Here is a 24,878-nt window from a genome sequence, read left to right on the forward strand (position 1 = left end):
GAGCGCGGCACTAGAGAAGAGATTGTGTGACGATTCGTTTAGTAACCGCGTGACGCACCATGACAACGTGAACGCAATTGGTCGACAGTCTGCTTGGTAAGGCGTTACACGTTCCTCCATTCATTTCCAATTTGGATTGCGATCTCCTCCTTTCAATATCTCTGGCCACACCGCGCTATACACCAAACGGCAGAAAACGTACCGCGAAGTCTGTTCAAGAACGTTTTGGGGAAACGTACAAACCGCTCCGCAATATAGTTAACGTTCAAGTGAACTGAAAGCACATTGTAGTCATTGCATGATTTTTAACTACATTGCCCTTCTGCCCCAGTTCAGGCTCTGCCTAAAAGAAAATGCTGCAAAGTGTCGTAAAACAGTTTTGCATGCAGCAGCTAGCGTACAAGGTGTAAAGGGATGGTGCTCTAAAAACGCAAATTTTCAAATCGAACGTGAAATTCATGAAGATTTTCGTCAGACAACTTGCAAGGCTAAAGCATGGAGGACATGGAAGACGACTGTTTTGTTCTAAATGACGACTACAACCATAATTACTGTGCGAACAGTGCCAGTGGACAAGTCCTCTATCTCAGGAACGAACTGTCAGATGTACCCCAGCCCCTATCTATCTCGCCGGGTCTAGCCACGCGAGATGTAGCTGCGCAGGAGAACCACTCAAAGGTTTGTTCCAGTTCCAGCAGCGGTTTAAAGTTCATGGATTCAGACTCGAGCAGCGTGAGCAGTGACACCAGCGAGACTGACAGCCCATCGGCGGCGTCCATCGCAGGGAAACTGACCCTGAACTCAGCCTCAAAGTTTCGTAAGTTGAAAGCATCAGCATTAAAGCATCAGCATTAAAAGCACTAATTATGACGGCCTAATGTTTATCATGTTTTGGACTGGCATGGGATGGGGATGTAGCTTGCCATACAATTAAGTTATTGCCATTGCATTGCCTTTGGCCTACACGTCAGTGGAGTAGTTTGGCTACTGCCAGGGCCTGATATTCACTTGTTTAGCCACGTGTCCTGATTGTTATAGTTGTCCAAAGCTCAAGTCACTTGTCCCCCACCAAAAAAAGGTCTGTAACACCATGGTCCAAAAAGGTGACACATTTTGTTGTGTGATGCAAGGAAGAGCTAAATAACTTTCATTCTGGTATTGACAATGGAAGGCAGTTGATATTTCCTGTCATTGTGGTCTTGAGTAAGGCACTTAACTCCCCACAACGTAAAATACTGTGCTGGTGGGATACTCTATAAAACATTTGATCTGTCAACCCTCCAACTGGAGAGCTACTGGGTGTGCAGGCTTTTTCTCCAACCCTGCTCAAACACACCAGAGTCAGGTTTATTAAGGTCCTGTTGAGCAGCTGCTTTTTTTTCTTTCTTTTTTACAATGTGGTGTGTTTGAAGCAAGGCTGGAGCAAAAGTCTGCACACCCAGTAGCTCTCCTTGACTCTCCAGGAGGAGGGTTCACAACCCTGCAAACATTGCAATTACAACCAAATACTTAATAAAATAATTCCCTCATTCAATGAACCAGAGATCAAATGGCTGAGATGGGTGAAGTAGCTAACTCAGATGTTTATCTAATTGTAAGGTTAAAATATTCAGTGTTCAGGGGAGATCTTGACAACATAGGAGCAGTGGCGATTTTAGCATGTAGATCTTGGTGGTGGCTTTGCATGCCAGCAAATCCACAATACATTAATTGGACTACAGCGGTGACAAACGGTGCTCTCACAAACTGTTAGGGCCTACATAAAGCTGTCCCAACAGCAGCCCAAACACCTTAGCACTGTTACACCTGGCTATCAGCGGAGCCTTGTCTGGCAGCGAAACAGTTCATTCAGCCTCATTTAGTGCCTTTAAAAAAACATAGCTGATATGGCTGACTTGCTTAAACAAATGTGGTTTCTATTGACAATTGAGATGTACAAACTATGGCATAAGGGGACTACGAGCGGGAGCGGATAAGAGGCAATCCGTCATTTTCGATTAAGACATGATTGATGGAGCTAGGACAGACGTAGTCAATATAACTATTTGTTCAGCACTTTTGAAAAGTACAGCGAAAGAATTCAGAACATGGGCCGTTCTTATGGTATTCTCCCTGTACACCAAGTCAGAACCGTAGAATAAATAAAGTGGGCATCTAAGCAGACAATGAAAGCTCTTACAATATTCAATGATAACATTTCTCTAAAACAGGCTATAGGCTACATGTGCACCACCAAGTAAAAACAATAGGATAAATTATGAAGGGAAAATGAACCAAATTATTAGGGTGAGGCACATGGGCTACTAACAGCTTACTACACACACTTAGTATAACTTTCTTAGCTACAGTATACATAACTCCCTGGCATATGTCATCATTTATGAAGCAGCATACAAGACATTTTTGGACTCACCTTGTTGTACTGTGCACACTTGAACAGGAAGGGGGTGCGGCGGTCCTTCATGTGCAAATTGTCATCAAACTTTGTCATCAAAGTCTGGCATTCTCCCTTAAACCCAGACTTGGCTCACACATCCACTCCACTGAATAGCAAGCTAGTGATTGCTTTGCAATGCTTGCAGTTAGCCACTGATTCCTTCCAAACCACTCATTGTTGAATTTGCGATTTCCAACTTGTTGTGTAATGTTTATCTCCAATGCCCCAATATGTGATATCTATAATTTCTCTTCATATGACAAGGCTTGAAAAGGATTTGCTAGTGGATTGTCGTCTTGAATCATGATGATGACTGCTAGCTAAGATTTTGAAAGTATGATGTTGACTTGATCAGTCCAATAAAAGCTACTGTAGATATAACTTTATCTGTGGCCACACGTAGTGTCCACATGAGCGACAGAACACTGAGCCAATCACGGTGCAACTAGAGAACTTTGCCAACCCCTAAGCTCTGTATTTTTCGCTGGCTGCCCCACCACAACAGAAAGCACTGAGCTATGCTGAAACGACTTAATTTTGGAGCTGCCTTACTCAAGAAAGCAAAGAGAACATGTTTGTATGCGGCTTAATGGTTATAATTTGTTTTACACTGTTTGCAAACTGATATGTGACATGTATTAATGCCAAAATAACATGCAAAACAGGCAACCCCCTCCCCCCAAAAATAGCCCCCTCCCCAAAAAATATTTAGCCCAGCAGGATGCTCTCAAATGTGCACCTGTAAAAGTTTGAAAAAACGGGAGCCGTGGAGCAGTCAACTTGCGCAATATAGCTATAATCCTCTTGTCCAACAATGTTTTTTACTTGCCCCGGGAAGCAGACGAGCGTTAATGACTGTTATGACCTTTGCACCCTATGGTTGGAAGGTCCTTGTTTGGAATCAGTGGTGTAGTTGTGCCTGGAGAAGTGAGTATACAAAATTTCACTAACGGCTCACCCGGTGAAGGAAAATCTCCCTGTGTGAAAAAAATTATATGAGCAAAGGTAGCATGTACTCTGAATCACATTTTGGTCTTTCAGTCAGGCCAACCCTAGCCCTCGATCATGACTCTCAGTTCCATTACATTACACATAAGTCATTGGATGAAGGTGTCTTCTGTAGGAGAAGGTTTTGTTAAGCGTGCAAAGTTCAGTCTGAACATTAACATGCAACGCTTTCAGTTTTGTTTTGGAAGCATAAGGACCTTATTTTTAATATCCCCAATCAATTATTTCCTAAAAACAAAAGGTTGAATTCATACACACCTTTTTATAGGGTTATGGTTTCCACATGGTCATATTTCCATGTTATAGCACTTGTTTTCAGAAGACAGAGTGGACTACCTGTGCTAATTAGCTACAGTGCCTTGCGAAAGTATTCGGCCCCCTTTTTTTGTGAAGAATCAACAACAAGTGGGACACAATCATGAAGTGGAACGACATTTATTGGATATTTCAAACTTTTTTAACAAATCAAAAACTGAAAAATTGGGCGTGCAAAATTATTCAGCCCCCTTAAATTAATACTTTGTAGCGCCACCTTTTGCTGCGATTACAGCTGTAAGTCGCTTGGGGTATGTCTCTATCAGTTTTGCACATCGAGAGACTGACATTTTTTCCCATTCCTCCTTGCAAAACAGCTCGAGCTCAGTGAGGTTGGATGGAGAGCATTTGTGAACAGCAGTTTTCAGTTCTTTCCACAGATTATCGATTGGATTCAGGTCTGGACTTTGACTTGGCCATTCTAACACCTGGATATGTTTATTTTTGAACCATTCCATTGTAGATTTTGCTTTATGTTTTGGATCATTGTCTTGTTGGAAGACAAATCTCCGTCCCAGTCTCAGGTCTTTTGCAGACTCCATCAGGTTTTCTTCCAGAATGGTCCTGTATTTGGCTCCATCCATCTTCCCATCAATTTTAACCATCTTCCCTGTCCCTGCTGAAGAAAAGCAGGCCCAAACCATGATGCTGCCACCACCATGTTTGACAGTGGGGATGTTGTGTTCAGGGTGATGAGCTGTGTTGCTTTTACGCCAAACATAACGTTTTGCATTGTTGCCAAAAAGTTCAATTTTGGTTTCATCTGACCAGAGCACCTCCTTCCACATGTTTGGTGTGTCTCCCAGGTGGCTTGTGGCAAACTTTAAACGACACTTTTTATGGATATCTTTAAGAAATGGCTTTCTTCTTGCCCCTCTTCCATAAAGGCCAGATTTGTGCAATATACGACTGATTGTTGTCCTATGGACAGAGTCTCCCACCTCAGCTGTAGATCTCTGCAGTTCATCCAGAGTGATCATGGGCGTCTTGGCTGCATCTCTGATCAGTCTTCTCCTTGTATGAGCTGAAAGTTTAGAGGGACGGCCAGGTCTTGGTAGATTTGCAGTGGTCTGATACTCCTTCCATTTCAATATTATCGCTTGCACAGTGCTCCTTGGGATGTTTAAAGCTTGGGAAATCTTTTTGTATCCAAATCCGGCTTTAAACTTCTTCACAACAGTATCTCGGACCTGCCTGGTGTGTTCCTTGTTCTTCATGATGCTCTCTGCGCTTTTAACGGACCTCTGAGACTATCACAGTCAGGTGCATTTATACGGAGACTTGATTACACACAGGTGGATTGTATTTATCATCATTAGTCATTTAGGTCAACATTGGATCATTCAGAGATCCTCACTGAACTTCTGGAGAGAGTTTGCTGCACTGAAAGTAAAGGGGCTGAATAATTTTGCACGCCCAATTTTTCAGTTTTTGATTTGTTAAAAAAGTTTGAAATATCCAATAAATGTCGTTCCACTTCATGATTGTGTCCCACTTGTTGTTGATTCTTCACAAACAAATACAGTTTTATATCTTTGTTTAGAAGCCTGAAATGTGGCAAAAGGTCGCAAAGTTCAAGGGGGTCGAATACTTTCGCAAGGCGCTGTATCTGCCTCTCTGAACACATATGTAAACGGAAGACAGACGCCACAAAGGTGTTGTCACTGAAAAATACGGTCACCTGCAACTGTGTTAAAACAGTGTACAGTAAGTGTGTATTTGGCTTTTGTGAAAGTCTTTTGATGTGATATGAAAGTAGAGGGATTTATGTTTTAGAACTGTACAGCAATTGAGAATCGATTCATGTTTAGATAGTTTCCATAGGCAATTTGCCCTTTTTAAAGAGATAATTTAAGTTCATTGGAGTAATTTAACGTTAGGCCCCATTAGTCCAATATTGGGCTAGTCCAATCCAGGCTGTACTGTGCAAGTAGGCTAATAGTAGGACTACTATTGAAATGGATGTCAACTGAGTCAGAAATACGCAGGTTACAGGTTTTTCTCTTTTTTTTCAAGATTTTTGCTCTCAGTCACAAGTGCGCAGGCACCTAGCACTGTTTGGTTAGCATGTTTCTGCAGTGTGCACGAGATGGAGTTCGCAAAACAAATTGCCTGTGGATTGATGCAAATAATCATGATATCATTCTGGTAGGCATATGCTACATTTGTAGCTAGTTAACATTCAATTGAGAAGGTTTTAAAGAAAGCCTTTCCACCTGACAGAAGACAGTTATTGCCTATAATTAGCATCACTATTTTTCCTCTTCCTTAATTGTTTGAAACCTGCAGTTTTCACTTTATATGACATGACTTTGGAGAGAAACGGGACACAACTTTTTTTTCTCCCATAATTACACAATATTTTATGGAAAACAACTTATATGCAGTAAGCTCGGAAAGTATTCAGACCCCTTGACTTTTTTCACATTTTGTTACGTTACAGCCTTATTCTAAAATGGATAAAGTAAAAATCCACAACAATCTATACACAATACCCCATAATGACAAAGCAAAAATAGGTTTCGGGGAAATTTTTTAAATGTATAAAAAAAAATGGAAATTTCAGATTTACATAAGTATTCAGACCCTTTGCCATGAGACTCGAAATTGAGCTCAGGTGCATCCTGTTTCCATTGATCATCCTTGAGATGTTTTTACAACTTGATTGGAGTCCACCTATGGTAAATTCAATTGGTTGGACATGATTTGGAAAGGCACACTCCTGTCTATATAAGGTCCCACAGTTGACAGTGCATGTCAGAGCAAAAACCAAGCCATGAGGTTGAAGGAATTGTCCGTAGAGACGGGATTGTGTCCGAGGCGCAGATCTGGGGAAGGGTACCAAAGAATATCTGCAGCATTGAATGTCCCCAAGAGCACAGTGGCCTCCATCATTCAAAAATGGAAGAAGACTAGGAAGAAGAGTTTTCCTAGAGCTGGCCGCCCTGCAAAACTGAGCAATCAGGGGAGAAGGGCCTTGGTCAGGGAGGTGACCAAGACCCTGATGGTCACTCTGATAGAGCTCCCCTGTGGAGATGGGAGAACCTTCTAGAAGGACAACCATCTCTGCAGTGCTCCACCAATCAGGTCTTTATGGTAGAGTGACCAGACAGAAGCCACTCCTCAGGAAAAGGCCTGAATGCGAAGCTTCATGTCTGTAGTTACCAAAGTGTTAAACAAATCCAAATATAGTTTATTCAAAGAAGCCACCCTTTCCCTTGATTCCAGCTTTGCACACTCTTGGCATTCTCTCAACCAGCTTCATGAGGTAGTCACCTGGAATGCATTTCAATTAACAGGTGTGCCTTGTTTAAAGTTAATTTGTGGAATTTCTTTCCTTCTTCATGCTGGTCATTTATGAACATTTGAACATCTTGGCCATGTTCTGTTATAATATCCACCCGGCACAGCCAGAAGAGGACTGGCCACCCCACATAGCCTGGTTCCTCTCTAGGTTTCTTCCTAGGTTTTGGCCTTTCTATGGAGTTTTTCCTAGCCACCGTGCTTCTACACCTGCATTGCTTGCTGTTTGGGGTTTTAGGCTGGGTTTCTGTACAGCACTTTGAGATATCAGCTGATGTACGAAGGGCTATATAAATACATTTGATTTGATTTGAATGCGTTTGAGTCAATCAGTTGTGCTGTGACAAGGTAGGGGAGGTTTACAGAAGATAGCCCTATTTGGTACAAGACAAAGTCCATATTATGGCAAGAACAGCTCAAACACATCTCAACATCAACTGTTCAGAGGAGACTGAGTGAATCAGGCTTTCATGGTCAAATTACCGTGAAGAAACAACCTCTGAAGGACACCAATAAGAAGAATAGACTTGCTTGGGCAAGAAACGCGAGCAATGGACCTTAGACCGGTGTAAATCTTTCAATTGGTCTGAGTCCAAATTAGAAATATTTGGTTCCAACCACCGTGTCTTTGTTAGACGCAGAGTACAGTAGGCGAACGGATGATCTCCGCATGTGTGTTTCCCACCATGAAGCATGGAGGAGGAGGTGTGATTGTGTCGGGGTGCTCTGCAGATGACACTGTCTGTGATTTATTTAGAGTTTAAGACACACTTAACCAGCATTACTATTACAGCATTCTGTAGCGAAAAGCCATCCCATCTGGTTTTGGCTTAGTGGGACTGTCATTTGATTTTCAACAAGACAATGACCCAAAATACACCGCCAGGCTGTGTAAGGGCTATTTGACCAAGGAAAGTGATGGAGTGCTGCATCAGATGACCTGGTCTCCACAATCACCCAACCTCAACCCAGGAAAAGGAAAAGCAACCAGCAAGTGCTCAGCATATATGGGATCTCCTTCCAGACTTTTGGAAATGCATTCCAGGTGAAGCTGGTTGAGAGAATGCCAAGAGTGTGCAAAGCTGTCATCAAGGCAAAGGGTGGCTACTTTGAAGAATCTCAAATATAAAATATATTTTGATTTAACACTTTTTTTTGGTTACTATGTGATTCCATATATGTTATTTCATAGTTTTGATGACTTCACTATTATTCTACAATGTAGAAGATAGTAGATGTAAAGAAAAAGCCTTGAACGAGTAGGTGTGTCCAAACGTTTTGACTAATACTGTATTTTTTTTAACATTTGCAAACATTTCTAAAAACCTGTTTTTGCTTTGTCATTGTGAGGTATTGGGTATAGATTGATGAGAGGGGGGGGGATCCGTTTTTAGAATAGGGCTGTGACGTAACACGTGGAAAAAGTCGAAGGGTCTGAATACTTTCCGAATGCACTGTATGTCCTCCACCATTAGCAACTGTAATTACATTTCTAGGGTAAAGGAGTTGACATGAAATAGACTGAGAACAGAACTACTGCAATTTTACTCTTGTACTTGCATGCTGGGTGGGAGTAACACAGCCTTGGGACGGAAGTAACAGCTGGCGAGAAGTACACAATATCTGTCTAATCTCCATGTTTCTGGTTTGTAATACTTGTTACTTTCAACAAATGTACTATCAGCCATAATTTCATGTTCGTGTCGATTTGAATAATCAATGCTATAGACTCAGAATATATGAAAATGAACCATGCGTCAACATCGCAATGTTGCGCAACTACAATATTTTGCCTTACAATATTAATCAGACTAAAATGGATCACAATATAGTATTACAGCTATATTAACACTTTTTTAAATGGGAATGTAGTGATGTTTTTCACCATTTTCAATTACTATGAATGCTTAACCCTACCAATCAGGTGAGCTTGACATAAAGTAATTGACCCCCCATAATCATGAAGATATATATTTGTGACGGCTCAAGTCATTGTGAAAATAACCTCCTCTTTCATCATTGTGTGGTTCAGTAATGAATGCAATGACCGAAGAGGACTATAGAACCACATACTGGCCGAACCTGGAGAAAGCCATTGACCACCTGCTAATACAAAACCCCATGGACCACATCTCCATTTCATATGAGCAGATTTACAGGTGAGACTCAAACAGTGTGACTGTGTTGATTTCTCACGTAGCTTTTGAAAGAAATGAACACGTGGAACTGCCGTACTCATGTTTGAGACCTTAGAGGGGAGCTATTGCAACTGGTCCGTTTTTAAGTTGTTTTCCTTTCCCTGTTTCAGCTGTGTGTACAAGTGTGTTTGTCAACAGCACTCTGAGCTACTGTACAAAGACTTGATGCTGAAGATTACTACCCATCTTCAACAAGTCTCTTCTGATCTTCAAGTAAGTGGAAACATGGAATCCGGGATCTATGTACCATACTGTACCAAAACGGTTTGCCATGGGAAAACAAAACAAAAAAGTGTTTAATTGACAAGTACAGATAGTATCTCTTGTTTCACCCCCAAAAAGTGCATAATAACCTGATAAATTAACACTGATATTTTTTTCCTCTCTTTTATCAGATTAGTCCACCACGGAATTTAATTGAGAATTTCAACATTGCTCTGACTCGGTACACAGATGCTCTTCAATGCATAGTTCCCGTATTCATCTACATGGTATGTACCCATATAAGCTGCTCATCTCTTTGAGCCAGTTTCCCAGATACAAATGTAGCCTACCCTGTCAATGGTCAGAGCAGACCATAATCATATACTCCTTTCAGACACGCATGTTTTTCTTCCTAATTTCTAAGAATAAGTTCTACATTGAAACGAAGCTAAACCGAGACCTGCGAGAAGATCTCATGAAGCTTTTTACCGATCATGTTGCAGAAAAACATGTCGACACATTAATACGTGAGTACAGTGGACTGGCGAACTGACACCATGCCTTGCAATCCAAACCCAAAACTATTTAGCTTATGACTCATGACTTAAAATTGTGTTGTTGTTAATTATCTTTCTCTGTTTTTCCTTTTAGCTCTTCTCCTCGAAGCCCATTCCATGCCTTTTCAAGTCAGACCTTCAACAATGGCCAGTGTGGTCAAAGGCTTGTATACTCTTTGGCCCGGTGAGCGCGTTCTTTCTTTTTCAAATGCTACAACAAATGCTGCTAACGAAATAGTTACATCCACTTGTAAAATTACGTTTAACTACTGTAACTGTCGAGCACGATTGTAGAAATATGCGTTTAAGCACTATTTGTGGGTTTCCCACAATGACTATTGGTTACCTGTTTCAGATTGGGCACATTTAGCCCCAGCTGTCTTCTCTGGATTCATTCCTCAAATCAACCCCCCAACAGTGGAATCCCAGCTCTCTGACTATGCTGCTCGTGACCAGAAACTACAAATGGAGCTATCTCTGAATGGTTTTCCCAGGTGAGTGTTATAAGTCAGAGTTTAGCAAAAAAAAATAATTAACCTCCCGCCAGGGTTGTGTTCATTAGGAAAACATTTTGCAACAGAAAACAAAAATGAGGCCTCCTGGGTGGCACAGTGGTTAAGGGTGCTGTACTGCAGCGCCAGCTGTGCCACCATAGACTCTGGGTTCGCGCCCAGGCTCTGTCGTAACTGGCTGCGACCGGGATGTCCGTGGGGCGACGCACAATTGGCCTTGCCTCGTCCGGGTTAAGGAGGGCTTGGCCGGTAGGGATATCCTTGACTCATCGCGCACCAGCGACTCCTGTGGCGGGCCGGGCGCAGTGCGCGCTAACCAAGGTTGGCAGGTGCACGGTGTTTCCTCTGACACATTGGTGCGGCTGGCTTCCGGGTTGGATGCGTGCTGTGTTAAGAAGCAGTGCGGCTTGGCTGGGTTGTGTATCGGAGGACGCATGACTTTCAACCTTCGTCTCTCCCGAGCCCGTACGGGAGTTGTAGCGATGAGACAAGATAGTAGCTACTAAACATTTTCTTCGGTTGTGCCCCAAATGAACACAGCCCTGGTTTTTGATTAAGCTTTCTTTTTGTTTTGCAGAGGTGACCAGTCTCGCAAGAGAGCCAGCGAGGAGTCTGCATAGAATAAGGATGATGCATACATTGCTTGCTATTGACTTTAAAAATGTAACTTTGATTATGAATCATGATGCAAATAAACTTATTGAAAAAAATATGTACACAAATATGAGTAACTGGTTGTTTATTTTTTTTATTTTTTATGCAGATGCTCTGACCGTCGGCGACCTGGCTCAACCCAAATTGACAAAACACTGTGAATGACGAAGATTCTCTGATGCTGAGTGAAGTGGGTGAGCGTCAGCCAAGCTTCATTTTTGACCCACGCGAGTTGTAGTGGACACTGTTTCTTTGCCTCCTCTGAAAAGCACAGTGAATTCATGATGGTGCATCATTGTTCTTTCAGTTTTTGATGATAAATTCATCTTCTTTATTGTTAAGATACTACGAGGTTTAATGGGTTCTTATTTTTCCATTAAAGTGTGCCTTCTGCTCTGCTTGGTTGGGATATTCAAGTTGCCTAACAGATGCCATTTTAGGCTTCCGAGTGGCGCAGCGGTCTAAAGCACTGCATCTCAGTGCTAGAAGTGTCACTACAGACCTGGTTTGATTCCAGGCTGTGTCACAACCGGCCGCGATTGGGAGTCCCATAGGTCGGCGCACAATTGGCCCAGCGTCGTCCGGGTTAGGGCTTGGCCGGGGTAGGCCGTCATTGTAAATTAGAATATTTTCTTAACTGACTTGCCAAGTTAAATAAATACAATAAAAAAAACAGGTGGATGGGCATGAATCCCAGTTTCACCACATATTGTATACTGTGTCAATCATGGGTCGTGTTCATTAGGGCATGCGGCAACAAAAGAAAATGGACAGATATATTTTACAATGGAAAAAAAAAAATTCCCCCTCTTTTTGTTCCTAATGAACATGGCCCTGATCTCTAACCAGGACCACCCGGATCTCCTATTGGTCTTACTGATCTGATTGAGTAACTGACAGTCTGCTGCTATTCCTCATTTGTTGTTGTGTAGAACACTTGATTCCTGTCTCTTGTTTAACTAATATTGTGTCCCTTTTGTATCAGTCAGGTCAGTCTTGATTCTCCCTAGTGATTTTTAAGCTAAAGGGGCTTGTCTTTGTAATCTTGGAACACAACTAAATATCCCGTTAGTTGACTTAACATTTAAAATCTCTATCATGGCAACTTTAAACCAATCCACCTCCCAAGTCTTGTTTATCTGGGATTTACAGAATAACATCTGGCAGGCATAACATAGTATTTCTTTCTCAATGGGTACAAAAAGCAGCAAAGCATGTTCCATTACATTTTGAGTAAAGTTTAGGTTATAACTGTGAAAAGGTTGTGTAGATAATTTTTTAAAGGATTACATTTCGCTTTTATTGAGTTGTTGTCTAACCAAATCATATTTGCCAAGCACGCTAAAGATGATTCATTTTATTCCCTGTTATTAAAAGTTGCATTGTGACTCCAGAAATGATGGCGTCAGTCTCACCATGTTGCGGCATTAGCCTGCGCATTATATCAAGTCACTGAGCCAATTGATTACAATCAAATTTTGAAAATGTTGTGAATTTGGTTACAGTGATGTCAAATGATGTACAGTAGGTGGATGTCGAATGTTCCCGCTGTTCTCTCAAGTTGCCCAGATGATGATCAATTTGACCTTCCTTTGTTACATGTTTATGTTGAGTGAAAGTATTTGATACAGCTCTTTGCACTGTTTTAAGTGTAATGTGATGCTCGAGCTTGGTTGTGTTTGTTTCCTGTGAGGACGTTGGAGATGACTCACTCATTGTCTTATGTACAGTTTTACTTTCAATAAACACATCTTGAAAATGATGTATATTATCACCTGTGGAATCACTGGGGTTTGGTTGGATCTTGTGGGCGGAGTAATGATGGACTAAATATACACCAGGCAGAGTTTCTCCTAAGTTAATTAGTACTGTGAATAAAGGCTCAAATAATTAAATAAATACAGGCTTAAACAATGCAGGAGAACGGAGGAAATCAACACAGGATACTCAGATGCGTGAAATTATGGCATTCATTAAGTTGTAATTACTGTCTAAGCATTGTTTAAGAGCGAGCACTGAAATAAAGGCATATTGCTGGACCTCTTCTCTGATACGTTATCTTTGTAGCAGGCCAATTATACGTTTTTTTTATTTTTTATTTATTGCTGAAAAAGGCATGCCTGAGTTGAATGATGCAGTATAGATACACTGGGTATATGAAACATTAGGAGCACCTGCTCTTTCAATGATATGCACTGACCAGGTGAATCCAGGGGAACACTATGATCCCTTATTAAATCCACAGGTTAAAGAAGGACTTTATAAGCCTTGAGACAATTGAGACATGGATTGTGTGTGTGTGTGTGTGCCATTCCGAGGGTGAATGGGCCAGTTATGGTAGTAGTTGCCAGATGCACCAGTTTGAGTGTGCCAAGAACTGCAACGCTGCTGGGTTTTTCACAACATTTTCCCATGTGTGTCAAAAGCATTTGAGTCGATATGGGCCAGCATCCCTGTGGAATGCTTTCGACACCTTGTAAAGACCTTTCCCCAACAAATTGATGCTTTTCTGAGGGAAAAGGGGGTGCAACTCAATATTAGGAAGGGTTTTTGAATGTTTTGTAGACTCTGTGTGTATATAATCATTAGGAAGTCATAGTCAAGATATCAATGTTCATGAGATCAAATATAGAGTGGTGGGGCTCTATGGTAATGCCCGTTCAACTAGTTCACCAAGAGCACGCACTTTGTTGTTAATAAACACCAGTAACCTGCCGGTTAACATTAGTGTGTCCGGAGGCTCCACAAGGAGCTTCTAATTCGGTGGAGTGGCTGTGCTTTGACAGACTACTGTATGTGCTGCCGGAGGAGGGATCCCTATCCAGAACGCCTCCACTGGCCAATGAGCTTAGACGCCACCCAGACACATGGTCCGGGCCACCCCAAAATAACCTGCGACTAGTGCACTCACAAATGTTATTACTTTTACTGGTGACAGGTTGCCCTAGCTACTCGCCTCCACATGTCCCAGTAAACTCCAAGGTTAACTCTGTTCAAGTAATTGGGAAGCCGGCCGGGGAAGCTGCCTCTTGTGTTCACATTTTCCCAGGTGGCCACCACCAACGGAAGACCAGAATCGCCTCTCTTTGAGCAAAGGTGCGCTCCGAGGATTACCACAAGCTCCCGCTGGGGTTTATTTGAAGGTAAAACACCCAAACCCTGTTACCTGTCGTTCATAAGTGTCCTATTGACTGTCATTTGGGTTCATACATCATCCACCAATGAATTTGTGTACAGTAAACTCTCAGCACATTTCACATAGACCCACTTCCTTGGGCAAGCATGGGCTTAAGGCTTATATTATTGATTTTGAAGTGACTTACGTTTGAATAGTTCTAACAAGAACCTGGGTGGGTATTGTTGCTTTTTCTCAGTGTTCAGTGTCTCCCTCAAACTCAAACAAAATTATTTGGTTGTGTCATTAGATTTTTTTGGTAAGTGATCAAATTCTTTTTGAGTGCACAGAAGATGAGGATAACAGTTTTTTTTCTTGATTTTGTTCATGTAAACTGAGCCCTTACTATAATTAGATATGACTTGGGGGGGGGCTTGGAGGCTGTTTGCAAAGGATTCATGTACACAACAGCTGTGGCTGCAAGTCTGTTGGAAGGGGCATTGCTGCCTCTCTTAATTGCGCAGATTTGAGTGTCAGTAGCATCTGTGTACCCTATCCCGTTTCTGGATTCAATAACTACTTGGAGCTAGTGTCAAAAAGCTTTTTAAAGGGCATGAAGGAAAATTATGTCTTAAATGCACCGAAAACAGCAATGCTTATCCAAGTTGGGTGAGATCCAATGTCCATGCATGAAACTAATCTCTGTCTGGGGCCACGAGGTTTAAGGTGTTTTGAAATGAAAAGAGTATTTTAATAGGTATCAAATGCATTGTGGTTTAGCACTGGGTTGAAACACGTTGGCATGCTTTTATTATTATTCAAATGGGTGTGATTACTCTAGACTCGAGTCTAGTGTTTGTTTTCCTTCTGCTAATGAATAATGAAACAAGATATTTGGTATGTTATTGAAACAATTAGTCATATTGACCAATTACACTCCCTAGTCAGGTTTGTAGCTGTGCCCTAACTCCAAGCCATGTGGCTGCTTGCTGATTTTGTGAAAGAATTATGACCCCACGAATGTTAAGCCTAGCAAACCGATTCCAAAGAATGACACTGTGTGTCAACAGTTTTTGTGGGGGTGGCATTTGTGCATGGGGTACTGTGAATTTCCATTGCAATTGAAAGAGAAAGGTAGTACTGCAGAAGCGCATCCTAAAATAGGAATGTTTTATGACCAACGAGTGGAGTCCACATTGTTAATCATATTGAGATTACTTCCAAAGTATTCTGTGATCTTACCAACATTTAATTCGTTCTGTCAAATATTAAGTTCATGGGAGCAGCATTGACTGAACTTATTTAAATTATACTGTTTCACGGGGGGAATACAAATATACACTGATACACTAAAATAAACTGTTTAAACCCTTTTATTCCCCCACAGCATGCAAGAGAACAGCGTGGACCAGCCTACATCATTATCTCAGCTCTTGAGAGAGAACTACTTGGCCGAAGCACGAGCACACCAGAGACACAGCGAGATGAGTCGTTCCGACTCCTCCTCACGGCGCCTGGTCTACGGGCCCCTCAAAGGCAAGATGGCGGACTCTGCGGGGCTGGACGAGCCGCAACACCAGCTCCCAGACCTCTCAGCCTTCCTGAGTCAGGAAGAACTGGATAAGAGTGTTAACCTGGCCTGTCAGGCTATTGGACCCGAGGCCCGCGAAGAGAGGTCAGATGTCAAGGCCTCCCCCTCTGCCACCTCCGACACTCCCGACACCCAGCCTGATCCGGAATTAAAAGAACCCCTACCAACACACCCGACATTCTTGCCAGAGAGACGGCCATACCCACCTCTGTCCCTCCAGGACAATGTTATAAGGACAGACGAACAGATATATCAGCCGTCCCAACCGTCCATCCAGGACAACTCGATGAGGACAGACAGACAGTCATTCCCACCGTCCATCATCCAAGATATTGCAGTGAAGGACAACCGGGAGGACATTAAGAGACCAGGGGCTGGGGGGAGGAACACCCCGGCGTTCGGCCTGGAGAACCAGTCCAAGAAGGAGTTCCTCAACAAGGCAGCGGACTTCATCGAGGAGCTCTCCTCTCTGTTCAAGGCAAACAGCTCCAAAAGGATACGGCCCCGATCATGCAAAGCTCATAGGAGCAGAGCCAACAAGGGCCAAGCCGATGGGAGCATTTACTCCCTGAACGCAGACGACAGGGAACGGCCCATTCTTCTCCAAGACTTCGAAATGGAGATGGAGAGGCCTGCTAATCCCTTCTGCAATCAGCCGCCAGAGGCCCAAGGTTTGGACATGGATCCGGGTTATGGGCACGCTGACTTCCCCATGCAGGACTGCAGGACTACTGAGGAGCAGTATGATGACACTGAGGTGCTGGAGGAGGATGAAGTGGATGAGGCTGAGAGCCCTGCCCTGGTGGAGATCACCCCTGGAGTGTACACAGCCGACCCCATCTGTGAGCCCCCTCACTTCATCCAGAAACTGAAAAGCAGGGAGGTGTCGGAGGGCAGCAAGGTCCAGCTGGACTGCATTGTTCAAGGACTCCCCATGCCCGAAGTCCGGTAAGGCGAAACCAAACGTTCAAACTCAACTACAATGTTAGTGTTTTTGTAGCCATAGATGCATATCTTCATTTAAAGGATATCGTCACAATTTTATTTATTTTTTTTACATTTATTTTTCAACATACTCTCAAAGTAGTCTATAGGGCAAGGAGAAACTTTCATCCACAGTTCAAATAGCCATTTCTAACTAACTAGCTTTACAGTGGCTAAAGTTAGCAGTGGCTTTTGTAACAAATCTGAACAGTTGATGAAACTTTATCCCATCCCCATAGACTACTTTCAGGTTAAATGGAAAAATATAGACTAGTAATAAAAAATAAAAATAAAAAGTGAAAAGGTACTGTAAACTCGGGTAGTACTTTGATAGTAGTACACAAGGTTGTACACAAGGTGGTAGTACACACGTTTTATTGTGATTTACTAGCTAGCTGATTTGAATGCCCCATGCTTTCCCCGGGAGGTGGATCTGCTCTTGCAGTCTCTCTGAAACGATTCTAAATTTGCCTCATTGAAATGTAATACCATGAGAAGTCAGCCGGTAGGTCAGTGTGGTCAGCAAGCACATATGAGCCTTAAAACAGGCGATTACTCACCACATAGCAGAATCTGAGTACAAATGCGTTATTTTCCTGTTGAAGACATAATCTAAATGGACATATGAAAGAAGCACAGGAATCGAGGGTGAGTAAGCAGTATGATGTAAAGTGGCCCAATTTTGATATTCAGAATGTTGTTGACGTTGTCAGATAGGAACACTCCAGTATTTTTGCTGGAGTACTTATTCAACACATTTTGAAATATATATTGATTTTGTTTCAAAGAAAAGAAGGACAATAAGAAAAGCACTTCTTATAGGTATTTTGTCAATTGTAAACTGACAAGCAAACAGTCATATTTGCTTTGTTTGGGCTTGAATTTGAATGCAAATATTCAAATATGCCTCCCCACTGGGCACACACTGGTTGAATCACAATTTCAATTTCATGGTTGAATTGACGACTGTGCCCAGCTGATCAGGACAACCATGACCCTGAGTTAGTATTTACAGTATACACTCACTTAAAAATGCAAATTTCTCTAACTCTTCCGGACGCCCTGTTTTATAGGTGCCCCTGTTTGTGTATTTTGTTTAATGTCTGGAACATTCGATCATAACAGTGTTTGTGTGCCAGTGTGTGTACGCAGCATTCTAAATGCCAATGGGTTTTTATCAGCACATAACAATGCTCTTAAATATCTGAACACGGATTGTGGCCTATTTGCCAAGAAATAACAGAAGAGTGATTCCTGCATTATGGACATTACATTTGCATGCAAATCACAATTTGAATGTCTCACAGAATGGACAAAACAAAATGTAAATGTGTGTGTCTATGGAACCCTTTGGTGGGAGTAAATTTCCCCAGAAAACAGACTTCTAAGTGTTGGCGTGTTGTAGAAAAGAAGCAAAGAAGGAAGCATCATCGATGTTACATGAAATGGGCAAGCTTTTTTGGTGAGACTGAACATATAAGCCAAAGTCTGAATTTGTAAGTCTTAGGCCAAAACATGGATAGCCATGTCGAAGGAAAGGTTTGGCTGAACACAAAAACAAAAATTTGGAAAATGTGGTTATTTCCATTATTACTTTACAGAGGAAAGAAAACGACTGTTATGGATCTTACACCCTCCGTTATGGATGTTACAGTGTCTGAAATAGACATTCAAATCTTAAACGTTTATTGGTCAAAATCTATCGTTACACATTTGTTGTCATTTGGAATGTTCTGAAAAGGTCAGCAGAAGGCATAGTACCGTAGGATTACATAATTACAGGTGGTCTGACGGCAGGTAGCCGAGTGGTTAAGAGCATTGTGCCAGTAACCAAAATGTTGCTGGTTTGAATCCTCTAGCCGACTAGGTGAAACATCTGTCTGTGCCCTTGTGCAAGGCACTTAACCCCAGTTGGTCTGATAAGAGCATCTGCTGAATGACTGAAATGTAAAAATGTAGCCTGCATAGTATACAAGTCCAGTCACCACACCCTGACTGGTAAAACATGTTTTATCTTATATATACACTACAGTTCAAAAGTTTGGGGCCACTTAGAAATATCCTTGTTTATGAAAGAAAAGCACATATTTTGCCCATTAAAATAACATAAAATTGATCAGAAATGCAGTGTAGACATTGCTAATGTTGTAAATGACTATTGTAGCTGGAAACGGCAGATTTTTTTATGGAATATCTGCGTAGGCGTACAGAGGCCCATTATCAGCAACCATCACTCCTGTGTTCCAATGGCACGTTGTATTAGCTAATCCAAGTTTATAATTTTAAAAGTCTGATTGATCATTAGAAAACCCTTTTGCAATTATGTTAGCACAGCTGAAAACTGTTGTTCTGATTAAAGAAGCAATAAAACTGTCCTTCTTTAGTCTAGTTGAGTTTCTGGAGCATCAGTATTTGTGGGTTTGATTACAGGCTCAAAATGGCCAGAAACAAATAACTTTTTTCTGAAACCCGTCAGTCTATTCTTGTTCTGAGAAATCAAGGCTATTCCATGCGAGAAATTGCCAAGTCACTGAAGATCTCGTACAACGCTGTGTACTACTCCCTTCACAGAACAACACAAACTGTCTCTAACCAGAATAGGAAGAGGAGTGGGAGGCCCCGGTGCACAACTAAGCATGAGGACAAGTACATTAGAGTGTCTAGTCGTCAAATGGCAGCTTCACTAAATAGTAACCGCAAACACCAGTCTCAACGTCAACAGTGGAAGAGGCGACTCCGGGATGCTGAGTGTCTGCTGAGAACAGACATGTAAAGAAGTGTCTATGGAATAAAATGTGTAGTTACAAATATTTCTGCCCTGGGTTCTTGTATACCTTACGACCCAATCTTTGGGCTTCCCAAGAGGAATCGGCAGCGAAAAAGAGGCAGAAGAGCTGGCATCTTGGTGAGACTAGGGCAAAAGGGAAAAGCTTCCACCACTTCCCTCCATTCTATTGGCCAGTCACTCGATAATAAGATTGATGACCTCCGATCACAAATTTGCTATCAACTGGACTCTTCTAACTGGAATATTCTCAGTTTTTCTGAGAGATACCCCCAATGACTATCCAACGCGATGGATTCTCCATTCGCTGAGCAGACAGGACAATGGATTCGGGGAAATCCAGAGAGGGAAGGGCAAACTATAGCACAGTGGAAGTCTCAACCTATTGTTCACCTGTCTTGGAATACACTATGGTCAAATACCGACCCTTCTACCTCCCGATAGTTTTCATCTGTTATCATGACTGCTGTATATATTCCACCTCAGGACAACAACAAGATGGCACTTAACAAACTGTACGAAGCTATAAACAAGCAGGAAACCAAGCACCCGGAGGCTGCTTTTCTTGTTGCCGCTGATTTTCATTCTACGTCACTAAAACATGTGATGCCCACAAGTAAGCATACAAGGCCTCCCTCGTCCCCCTTCAACAAATCAGATCATGACTCAATACCCCTGCTTCCTGTTTTCAAACAGAAGCTCAAACAGGAAGTATCTGTGACACGCTCCATAGAGAAATGGTCCACCAAAGTGGAGACTAAGCTGCAGGACTACTTTGCTAGTGCTGACTGGAATATGTTCCAGGACTCCGCCAATAGCATCAAAGAGCTAACCATCTCCATCACTGGCTTCATCAGGAAATGCATCCCCGACGATGTCCCCCCCCAATCAAAGACCTGGATTAACACAGAGGTACTCACTAACTAAAGGACAGAGCTACCGCACACAGGCCTATCACAGCGAACCCAGAGTCAACGGTTGAGAACACAAACGCATAGAAGAAGTCCTGCTACGACCTCTGCAGAACCCCCATACAGGCAAAAGGACAATATAGGAACAAGGTGGAATCCTATTACACTGACTCCGACGATCAAAGCATGTGGCAGGGGCTACAGTCCATTACGGATTACAAAAGAAGACCTAGCCGTGATCTGCCCAACGATGCTTCCTCTACCTAACGAATTCAATGCATTTTATGCACGCTTCGACAAAACAAAACTGAGCCGTGCATGAGGCCCCCTCCTTGTCACAGAGGACTGGGTGATCTCGCTCTCCAACTTGAGTAAGGCTTTTAATCTGGTCAACACTCGCAAGGCCACAGTGCTGAACCGTATTCCAGGACGCGTTCTCAGAGCATGCGCAGACCCACTGACAGGCATCTTCACAGTAATTTTCAACCTCTCCTTGTCCCAGTCTGTAAACCCCACATCTCAAGCTGACCACCATCATTCCTGTTCCGAAGAAGTCTAAGGCTATCTGCCACTGACTACCGCCCTGTAGCTCTCACATCTGTTATTATTCAAGGAGCGTGACACTAGCCTGGATGCTTATAAGAAATTCCACTACAAACTCAGATGAGCCATCAAACAGGAAAAGCATCAATACAGGACCAAGATCAAATCCTACTGTGCTGGCTCTGATGCTCGACAGATGTGGCAGGGCTTAAAAACTAGCACGGATTACAAAGGGAAAAATCAATGCTCATTTCGAGGCAAGCATCATTGAACCATGCATGAGAGCACCAGCTGTTCCGGACAACTGTATAATCTCGCTCAAGAACCCCGTGCCAACGTAACCTACCTAAATTACTATTGCACCTTAGCACTCACATATATAGCCATGAAATGCTTTGAAAGGCTGGTCGTGGCTAACATCAACGCGATCATCCCAGACACACTGGACCCACTCCAGTTCGTCTACCACCCCAACAGATCCACAGATGACACAATCGCTATTGCACTCCACACTGCCCCCACCCACCTGGACAAAAGGAATACTTATGTAAGAATGCTGTTCATTGACTACAGTGCAGCATTGAACAACATAGCCCCCTCCAAGATCTTCACCAAGCTCAGGACCCTGGGACTGAACACCTCCCTCTGCAACTGGATCCTGGACTTCCTGAAGGGCTGACCCCAGGTAGTGAGGGTAGACACATCAGCCACACTGACCATCAACACCGGGGCCCCTCAAGGGTGCGTGCTTAGTCCCTGTACTCCTGTTCACCCATGACTGCGTGGCCACGCAGAACTCTGACACCATCATCAAGTTTGCTGATGACACGACGGTGGTGGGACTGATCACCGACGATGATGAGGCGTTGGTGATCAGTCCCACCACAGTCGTGGAGGCCAGGTCATCTGATGCAGCACTTCATCACTCTCCTTCTAGGTCAAATATCCCTTATACAGCCTGAAGGTGTGTTGGGTCTTTATCCTGTTGAAAAATATCGCTGCTGAATGCTGTGGTAGCCATGCTGGTTAAGTGTGCCTTGAATTCTAAATAAATCACAGACAGTGTCACCAGCAAAGCACCCCCACACCAACACACCACCTCCTCCATGCTTCACGGTAGGAACCACACATGCAGAGATCATCATTTCACCTACTGCATTTTACAAAGATGCGATGGCTGGAACCAAAAAATTCACATTTGGACTCATCAGACCAATGGACAGATTTCCACTGGTCTAATGTCCATTGCTTGTGTTTCTTGGCCCAAGCAAGTCTCTTCTTCTTATTGGTGTCCTTTAGTAGTGGTTTCTATGCAGCGATTCAACGGTAAAGGCCTAATTCACATAGTCTCCTCTGAAAAGTTGATGTTGAGATGTATCTGTTACTTGAACTCTGTGAAGCATTTATTTGGGCTGCAATTTCTGAGGCTGGTAACTGTAATGAACTTATTCTCTGCAGCAGAGGTAACTCTGGGTCTTCCTTTCCTGTGGCAGTCCTCATGATAGCCTGTTACATCATAGCGCTTGATGGGTTTTGAGACAGCACTTGAAGAAACTTTCAAAGTTCTTGAAATGTTCTGTATTGATTGACCTTCATGTCTTAAAGTAATGATGATGTTGTTTCTCTGCTTATTTGAGCTGTTCTTGCCATAATATTGACTTTGTCTTTTACCAAATCATAAATCAAATCAAATTTATATAGCCCTTCGTACATCAGCTGATATCTCAGTGATGTACAAAAACCCAGCCTAAAACCCCAAACAGCAAGCAATGCAGGTGTAGAAGCACGGTGGCTAGGAAAAACTCCCTAGAAAGGCCAAAACCTAGGAAGAAACCTAGAGAGGAACCAGGCTATGTGGGGTGGCCAGTCCTCTTCTGGCTGTGCCGGGTGGAGATTATAACAGAACATGGCCAAGATGTTCAAATGTTCATTAATGACCAGCATGGTCAAATAATAATAAGGCAGAACAGTTGAAACTGGAGCAGCAGTACGGCCAGGTGGACTGGGGACAGCAAGGAGTCATCATGTCAGGTAGTCCTGAGGCATGGTCCTAGGGCTCAGGTCCCCCGAGAGAGAGAAAGAAAGAGAGAATTAGAGAGAGCACACGTAAATTCACACAGGACACCGAATAGGACAGGAGAAGTACTCCAGATATAACAAACTGACCCTAGCCCCCCGACACACAAACTACTGCATCATAAATCCTGGAGGCTGAGACAGGAGGGGTCAGGAGGCACTGTGGCCCCATCCGAGGACACCCGCGGACAGGGCCAAACAAGAAGGATATAACCCCACCCACTTTGCCAAAGCACAGCCCCCACACCACTAGAGGGATATCTTCAACCACCAACTTACCATCCTGAGACAAGGCCGAGTATAGCCCACAAAGATCTCCGCCACGGCACAACCCAGGGAGGGGGGGGGGGCAACCCAGACAGGAAGATCACATCAGTGACTCAACCCACTCAAGTGACGCACCCCTCCCAGGGACTGTATGAAAGAGCCCCAGTAAGCCAGTGACTCAGCCCCTGTAATAGGGTTAGAGGCAGAGAATCCCAGTGGAAAGAGGGGAACCGGCCAGGCAGAGACAGCAAGGGCGGTTCGTTGCTCCAGAGCCTTTCCGTTCACCCTCCCACTCCTGGGCCAGACTACACTCAATCATATGACCCACTGAAGAGATGAGTCTTCAGTAAAGACTTAAAGGTTGAGACCGAGTTTACGTCTCTTACATGGGTAGGCAGACCATTCCATAAAATTGAGCTCTATAGGAGAAAGCCCTGCCTCCAGCTGTTTGCTTAGAAATTCTAGGGACAATTAGGAGGCCTGCGTCTTGTGACCGTAGCGTACGTGTAGGTATGTACGGCAGGACCAAATCAGAGAGATAGGTAGGAGCAAGCCCATGTAATGCTTTGTAGGTTAGCAGTAAAACCTTGAAATCAGCCCTTGCCTTGACAGGAAGCCAGTGTAGGGAGGCTAGCACTGGAGTAATATGATTTTAAAAAATGGTTCTAGTCAGGATTCTAGCAGCCGTATTTAGCACTAACTGAAGTTTATTTAGTGCTTTATCCGGGTAGCCGGAAAGTAGAGCATTGCAGTAGTCTAACCTAGAAGTGACAAAAGCATGGATAAATTTTTCTGCATCATTTTTCTGCATCACCAAATAGGGTTATCTTCTGTATACCAACAATACCTTGTCACAACACAACTGATTGGCTCAAAAACATTAAGAAGGAAAGAAATTGCACATATTAACTTTGAACAAGGCACACATGTTAATTGAAATGCATTCCAGGTTACTACCTCATGAAGCTGGTTGAGAGAATGCCAAGAGTGTGCAAAGCTGCCATCAAGGCAAAGGATGGCTACTTTGAAGAATCTCACATTTAAAATATATTTTGATTTGTTTAACACTTTTTTGTTTACTACAGTACACCACGTGTTATTTCATAGTTTTGATGTCTTCACTATTATTCTACAATGTAGAAAATAGTAAAAATAAGGAAAAACCCTGAAATGAGTAGGTGTGCCCAAACTTTTGACTTGTACTGTATGTATTACCATTAGTATTTTACCATAAGTATTTATATATTCCTGCTACCTGTAATTTTTCAGCCCTGTTTATATGTATATTCTACTACCGGTCACTTTTTATGGTATAAACCTTCTTCAACCACTCCAGTACCACTGCACAATGAATAGGGTACTGGCACTGACCTGAATATACTTGCATTCTCATGTTTCTTCAACTTATGTTTTTTTAA

At 42.8% G+C, this 24,878-nt stretch overlaps 2 protein-coding genes across 6 annotated transcripts in view; both read left to right on the forward strand.

Annotated features, from left to right (window-relative positions):
• Positions 1-36: 36 nt before the first annotated feature.
• cacul1 (CDK2 associated cullin domain 1) lies at positions 37-12,950 on the forward strand. 2 transcript variants are annotated; one of them, XM_024424399.2, is made up of 9 exons: positions 41-817; positions 9,096-9,222; positions 9,372-9,474; positions 9,657-9,752; positions 9,890-9,992; positions 10,117-10,206; positions 10,378-10,516; positions 11,112-11,197; positions 11,298-12,950. In XM_024424399.2, the coding sequence occupies exons 1-8, from the start codon at positions 496-498 to the stop codon at positions 11,152-11,154; spliced, it is 1,023 nt and encodes a 340-aa protein (XP_024280167.1). In that variant the 5' UTR covers positions 41-495; the 3' UTR covers positions 11,155-11,197; positions 11,298-12,950. The 2 variants fall into 2 exon arrangements, with proteins under 2 accessions (XP_024280166.1, XP_024280167.1); XM_024424398.2 differs by lacking the exon at positions 11,112-11,197 and having other exon boundaries at positions 37-817.
• A 1,143-nt stretch (positions 12,951-14,093) lies between these two features.
• The window catches only part of LOC112252793 (myopalladin), a 47,855-nt gene continuing 37,070 nt past the window's right edge, over positions 14,094-24,878 (forward strand). For all 4 annotated transcript variants that reach the window (XM_024424400.2, XM_024424403.2, XM_024424402.2 and 1 more), the window contains exons 1-2: positions 14,094-14,331; positions 15,691-16,842. In XM_024424400.2, coding sequence (XP_024280168.1) covers positions 15,692-16,842 — 1,151 coding nt within the window. In that variant the 5' untranslated portion in view covers positions 14,094-14,331; position 15,691. The remainder of the gene's footprint in view (positions 14,332-15,690; positions 16,843-24,878) is intronic.

The sequence above is a fragment of the Oncorhynchus tshawytscha genome, linkage group LG06, assembly GCF_018296145.1.
Source record: "Oncorhynchus tshawytscha isolate Ot180627B linkage group LG06, Otsh_v2.0, whole genome shotgun sequence".
In the NCBI taxonomy this organism is placed as follows: Eukaryota; Metazoa; Chordata; class Actinopteri; order Salmoniformes; family Salmonidae; genus Oncorhynchus; species Oncorhynchus tshawytscha.